The sequence below is a fragment of the Pan paniscus genome, chromosome 12 (genome assembly GCF_029289425.2).
Source record: "Pan paniscus chromosome 12, NHGRI_mPanPan1-v2.0_pri, whole genome shotgun sequence".
NCBI lineage: Eukaryota > Metazoa > Chordata > Mammalia > Primates > Hominidae > Pan > Pan paniscus.
Genome location: NC_073261.2, coordinates 16,957,538 through 16,963,537, shown reverse-complemented (window position 1 = coordinate 16,963,537; position 6,000 = coordinate 16,957,538). Strand labels below are relative to the sequence as shown.

The 6,000-nt window shown below is 60.6% G+C and overlaps 1 protein-coding gene across 11 annotated transcripts in view; it reads left to right on the top strand.

Annotated features, from left to right (window-relative positions):
• The first annotated feature begins 1,784 nt into the window (after window positions 1-1,784).
• BCL2L11 (BCL2 like 11) overlaps window positions 1,785-6,000 on the top strand; it is a 47,494-nt gene continuing 43,278 nt past the window's right edge. For 3 of the 11 annotated variants that reach the window (XM_063594535.1, XM_063594537.1, XM_063594536.1), the window contains exons 1-2: window positions 3,527-3,806; window positions 4,644-5,050. In XM_063594535.1, coding sequence (XP_063450605.1) covers window positions 3,538-3,806; window positions 4,644-5,050 — 676 coding nt within the window. In that variant the 5' untranslated portion in view covers window positions 3,527-3,537. Of the gene's footprint in view, window positions 2,064-3,526; window positions 3,807-4,643; window positions 5,051-6,000 lie in introns of those variants that run through there. The other 8 variants (XM_008962889.3, XM_063594541.1, XM_063594538.1 and 5 more) reach the window with 5 other exon arrangements.

Sequence of the window (6,000 nt, the reverse complement as noted above, 5' to 3'; positions counted from 1 at the left end):
GTCGCCCGACCCCGCGGGGAGCGCGGAGCATTGCGGCGTGTGGCGGGCTTCGGGCTCTCAGCCCGCGCAGCAAGTTGTGTTGCTTTTCCCCGGGTGCGACGCGGGACGGCCGAAGAGCAAAGTTCGTCCGTGGTAGGAACTTCGAGGCCCGGTTAGGACAGATCTCCGGCCTCCGAATCTACTTAGCCGTGTCCACGCTCGTGCCTTTTCCCTCTTGCAGCGAAATAACTGGGCGGGGCCCGACGCGCGTCCTCCAGCGACTCCGGGAACCCAAGGCCTCCTTCACCTCGCTCAAAATTCACCCGAAAATGCGCTGAGACTTTGGCATGGGGCTGCGCTGTGTCCCACTGACGTTACAGAAGCGCTTATGAATTTAAAAACTGCTCCAGGTGGCCGGACGGCGGGACAACGCCTCCTCACTCGCTCCTCTACGGCAAGGCCCCTTCCTTCTCCCTGCCGGCTGCGGTGGTGGGTAGGGTGGTCCCTTTACAGAGTTTCCTTAATCCATCTAGCCTGACCTCACCTGCGGGATGTTCCATTTCCCGATCCACCTCCCACACCCCCGCTGCAGTTGTCTAGAAGCCGGGGCTGGGGGACTGAGGCGCGCGAGGAGCAGACAGGAGGGCCGGGGTTGGGGGCGCCAGCCACGCGTTGGGAGAGCAGACCCGGGTGCAGACTCAGAGGACTGGAGAGGCGGCATGGAGTTTGGTCTCCTGGGAGGTAGAGTGAGGTGCTGCGGCCTCCAGGGAGGAAAGGGATGGGTGGGGAGGCGGGAGGGGAGGAGGGACGGGGTATTCTGCGCTCCCGCACCGCGGCCCGAACTCAGCTGTTCTGCCTTCACTGGCCTCAGCCAGTCGAGGGAGCTCCTACGAGGTTATCTGCGAGCCCAGCAAATCTTGGGGGTCCTAGCCAAATGCAGTGCGCAACGTTCTCTCTCATTTGGAGGCCGCCATTCACCTCGGTTTTTTTTTTTCCTAAAAGGATTTTTTTTTCTGAGTGCTTTTTTCATTTCCCTATTTTACCTGCTCTGCACATGCCTCCCGCCCTCACCCGGGAGGCGGCGAAGACGCCCACTGGGACCGCGCCTGGCCGTTTTCTGGGCGCGTCCTGCCCCCACGGCCTCTGTCTCTTAGGGAGACTGGGCGCGGAAGAAAAGCTGGAGAGCCCCTGCGGGGTGGCAGGAGGAGGGTGCCTGAGTCCCGCGAGAGGCCCGGGCGAGGAAGATGCGCAGCCTGCTGATCCGCGTCCCGCCCGGCGCCAGGGACCCTCAGAGGGAGGAGAGCTCAAAGACCTCGCCCCGCGCCTTCGCGAGGACCAACCCAGTCCCCGCGCCTGCCCCAGAGCGGCTTAGAAACTCAGGGCACAGTGAGGGCGCAGGGCGCCTCCTGAGGCTTTACACCGCCGGCCGGGCCAGCGGAGGCTGTGACCGGAGCGCCCCCTCCGTGCCGCGCACGCCGCGGCCGCCGCCGGGTTGGGGTAGGTGAGCGGGAGGCTAGGGTAAACTTCGGGGTGGGGGATGGGCGCGCACATGGCCGCCAGCAGGCAGCGTTACTCCGGTAAACACGCCAGGGACGGCGGCGCGCGCGGGAGGCAACCCAGCGGGGCAACCCCCGCCTTTACCTGTCCGAGCCTGCACGCGCCGGCGGCCGCTGCGCCGAGGGGGCGGAGCTTGCCAGCCCGCGCGCCGGGGCGGGACCTAGCGGGGGCGGGGTCCGCAGTGATTGGGCGTAGGAGCGGGGCCACCAGCCAGAGCTGGGCTGCAGGGCCGCGCAGGTTTCACTTCGCTCCGCGCAGCTGCCTGGTCTGCAGTTTGTTGGAGCTCTGCGTCCAGCGCCGCTGCCGCTGCTGCCGCCGCCGCCGCTGCTGCCGCCGCCGCCGCTGCCGCCGCCGCCGCCACTACCACCACTTGATTCTTGCAGCCACTCTGCGAACCCTGCCACACTGCGATCGCATCACCGCGGTATTCGGTTCGCTGCGTTCCCGCCGCCACCGCCTCGGCGCCCTTCCCTTGGCCCTTGTTCCCCCAAATGTCTGACTCTGACTCTCGGACTGAGAAACGCAAGGTAAATACCTCCAAATCCCGGGGCGCGGGCCTGGCACCGAAGGAAGACTAGCGCTGGAGCCCGAACGGCACCACCTACTGCCCGCTTCCCGTGCACGTGCGAGCGGAGACGCTTGCATCGGCGCCGCTTGTCGCCGGCGGGAGGTGGGGATCCGTGTGGATCGGGTTCCCTCTCGGGCAGGTTCTCTTTAAAGAAAAGTCGTTCACGCGGAACCTGCAGGCTCTTGGCCGAAGTGCGGCTTGGGACGGGATGCTGCGCGCGGGCCTGGTGAAGGGTCGTAGGTCCGGGCAGGAGGAGAGGCAGCGCGTGCCTTTCGGCGCCGGCCCGGGAGCTGGGGACCTGCTCGTAGTATCGGGCTGTGCGCCCAGCTGGAAAGTCTCGCCGCCGGCTCCGGCGCCCTCAGAGTAGCGGCCGCGCAGTGTGAGGGTGTTTCGCGTCTTGGTTTTTTGGGGCGCGCGGGCCTGTTGCGGAGGATTTGCGGAACTGCGGTGGTGATTTAACTGACGAGACAGGGCTTTTCCTTTTACTCATTCAGGCCAAGGTTTCGGGGCCACTGCTGCGTTCGCTTTCTCAAGCGTACCTGGGGCCCCTGCTTGCTCTGCAGGAGTCCTGCGGACTGTGCCATCCGCACGATTCCCCGGCAGCGAGAAATCTAGGTCCTTCCCTGACCACCTGGACCGCGCAGGGGACTAGTCGCGGCCAGCAGAACCTGCTCGGTCCCTGGGCCGGGCTATCTTAGCGGCTCACGCATGCCCGAGCACACCCGACCCGGTTCGCGGTGCAGGCTGGCGGCGCCGTGCCCTCTGGGACCTGTTGCCCCAGGGTTGGCGCTGCTGGTGGAGGGCCCGACGGACGCCAGGGCGGAGGGTGTGAATTTACTCGATGGTCGCGGACGTACGCGTCCGTGGCCAGGGGTGGCTCTTCGGCTTTGACTCGTGTCTGCGGCGCACCAGGAGAGAGAGGAAGTTGTTGGAGGAGAATAATTGCCACAGCGGTGCCATAACGGCGGTGACGGCCGTTAGGGTCTGCCCCCGACGGGCCAAAACAAGGACAAGTGGCGAGGACTGGGCCTGGGGATGGCCCTGCGGGTCCGGGCGCGGCGCAAGTCCTGCTTTGTCTCCAGGTGACTGGCTGTCCAGGACGGCGGGAGCTGCTAAGGCTTGTGTCCGGAAGGAGCACAGGGATGGGCAGGGTAGCCGGGCCAGCCGGCCCTCAAATCCTCCGACGAAGCGGCAGCCGCCACGGCCACGGCCAGAGCAGCGCTCGGAGGCGAGTTTGTCAACAATCGCCTCGCCTTTGGCGGCCTGACCCGTAGGCGCCGCCCCCACCGCGGCTGCCGATTGGCTGCGGCGCGGAGCGACCGCGCGCGGACCAATTGGGAACGCGGGCACCCGGCGCCAGCGGCGCGGGGAGGTCGGCGGTGCCGGCGGCGGCGGGCGCAGAGCGCGAGGGGAGGAGCGGGAGGAGGCGGAGGATGTTCCCGGCGGCTGCGGCCGGGGCAGCGCGGGCCAGAGGCGCGGCGTGCGGAGCCCTCGGCTGCCCGGCGGAGCGCGGCGGCGGGCTGGCGGGAAGGCGCGGGCTTTGCGCTGCGCCGGGGACTCTGAACCCGAGTCCCAGGCTTTGTCTCCTCTGCTGCTTTCGTGGTGACGGTCAGGGGGCGCCCGGTCGGCGAAGGGCGCGGGCCGGACGCCGCGGGGCTTGGTCCCGGGCCCGGACGAGGCGCTCTGAAGGGAAGGCGCGGACGTGAGTTTCGGTGTGATTGCCTTCTGAGGGGAGGGTCTGTGGGATGAAGGCGGCGCGCACCGGTGTCGCCTAGCCTGCGGACCTAGTTGTAGACTTTGCAGGGGTTCGCTTCGTCGCCCTCCGCCCCCCCCCCCCCCCATTTAGAGGTGTGCACCTAACGGTGCCGCTGCACCTCAGAGAAGTTCTCTGTCTGATTCGGTGCGGCGTGCGGTACGGGAGCGGGAGGGAGGAACCGCGGGAGGGAGGGACCACGGGCGGAGAGAGCGCAGAGCCGGGCCGAGCCGCTCTGGAGTTACAAACTCTATTGTGACGCACTTACTACGACTGACGGCCGCTGCCAAACCTTCCCCAGACTTGCTGCCCTCAGCATTTTCGGCAAACAATGGGGCCGGAGCAGGGAACGCGGCCAGCCGCCTGCAATCGCTGCATCTGCGCCCGCTCCTATGCTCCGGCGTCCTACCTAACCCCGGGAAGTCAGAGCCGCTGGGAGTTTCTGACTTATTCGAATAAGTCTGTCCTGGGCAAAGAGCACACATGAATAGACTTCAGATTAACTGCTTCTCTGGAAACGCATGTGTGTGTGCACCAGTTCCGCAAGCTGTTGACATTGTTACTGTATGTTGTTTGGGGGTACCCTCTACCAAAAAAAAATTATACCTTTATTATTTTAGGTGCAATTTTTTTATTTGGGAGATTGTCAGAAAAGTATAGAACAAAGTATTTGGGATTAACCCTAAGAATTTTTAATCGCTAGGTGAGAGCTAATTTGTTTATTCATCGATTTTTTTTTTTTTTTTTTTTTGCTTAAAATAATCTTAGTTTTTATTTTACTTGCAGAAAAAAAGACCAAATGGCAAAGCAACCTTCTGATGTAAGTTCTGAGTGTGACCGAGAAGGTAGACAATTGCAGCCTGCGGAGAGGCCTCCCCAGCTCAGACCTGGGGCCCCTACCTCCCTACAGACAGAGCCACAAGGTAATCCTGAAGGCAATCACGGAGGTGAAGGGGACAGCTGCCCCCACGGCAGCCCTCAGGGCCCGCTGGCCCCACCGGCCAGCCCTGGCCCTTTTGCTACCAGATCCCCGCTTTTCATCTTTATGAGAAGATCCTCCCTGCTGTCTCGATCCTCCAGTGGGTATTTCTCTTTTGACACAGACAGGAGCCCAGCACCCATGAGTTGTGACAAATCAACACAAACCCCAAGTCCTCCTTGCCAGGCCTTCAACCACTATCTCAGTGCAATGGGTAAGCAATGCCTGGGTAAGAGGCAGTTGACGTGTGGATGGTTGAATCTGCTTGAAGGCTGTGTGTGACATTTAAAATCCCCTTTTAAAACCCCGTAACTGATTTATTCCATCTTTTGATGGGAATGGAGGATGTGTCAAACTATCAAACCAACTTTTTTTTTTTTTTTGAGGTGAGTCTCGCTCTGTCGCCCAGGCTGGAGTGCAGTGGTGCAATCTCAGCTCACTGCAAGCTCCACCTCCCGGGTTCAAGCAATTCTCCTACCTCAGCCTCCAGAGTAGCTGGGACTACAGGCGCGTGCCACCACGCCCAGCTAATTTTTTCTATTTTTGGTAGAGATGGGGTTTCACCGTGTTAGCCAGGATGGTCTCAATCTCCTGACCTTGTAATCTGCCTGTCTCAGCCTCCCAAAGTGCTGGGATTACAGGCGTGAGCCACCGCGTATGGCCTACATCAACATTTTTACAAAGTTACTAACTTTTGTGGCAGTGATGAGTTGAGGTCCAAACATTAGCTTTCAGGTCTGTCTTCATTAAGCTAAAGTGTGTTTTAACCACCAGGCTTTACATAGTAATGACATTTTGCTTGAAAGGGAACTGATCATTTACAGAAAATAGCTTAATAATCAAAAGTGTAAAGAAAGATGACAATCATTTTTGAAAATAACACTTTTAAAAAAATGAACTAGTTCATGAAAGCAGTACCAACATAGAACCATGAAAATGATTTGTTTTCTGCCTAAATTCCTCTTTGTGCTTATTGCTCAGAGGGTTTGGACATAGTACTAATCAGATTAGGTTGTAGGTTTTTATTTCAGGGATTAAAGGCAGTAGTAGGGTTTGAACCAAGAGTGGCTAACATAAATACCACAGAGGCCCACAGCAAAATCATGGAAGGAACTGACCTGGTGGAGACTGCTAAATTGGAGAGTATTTGCCCCTTCTGTTTGG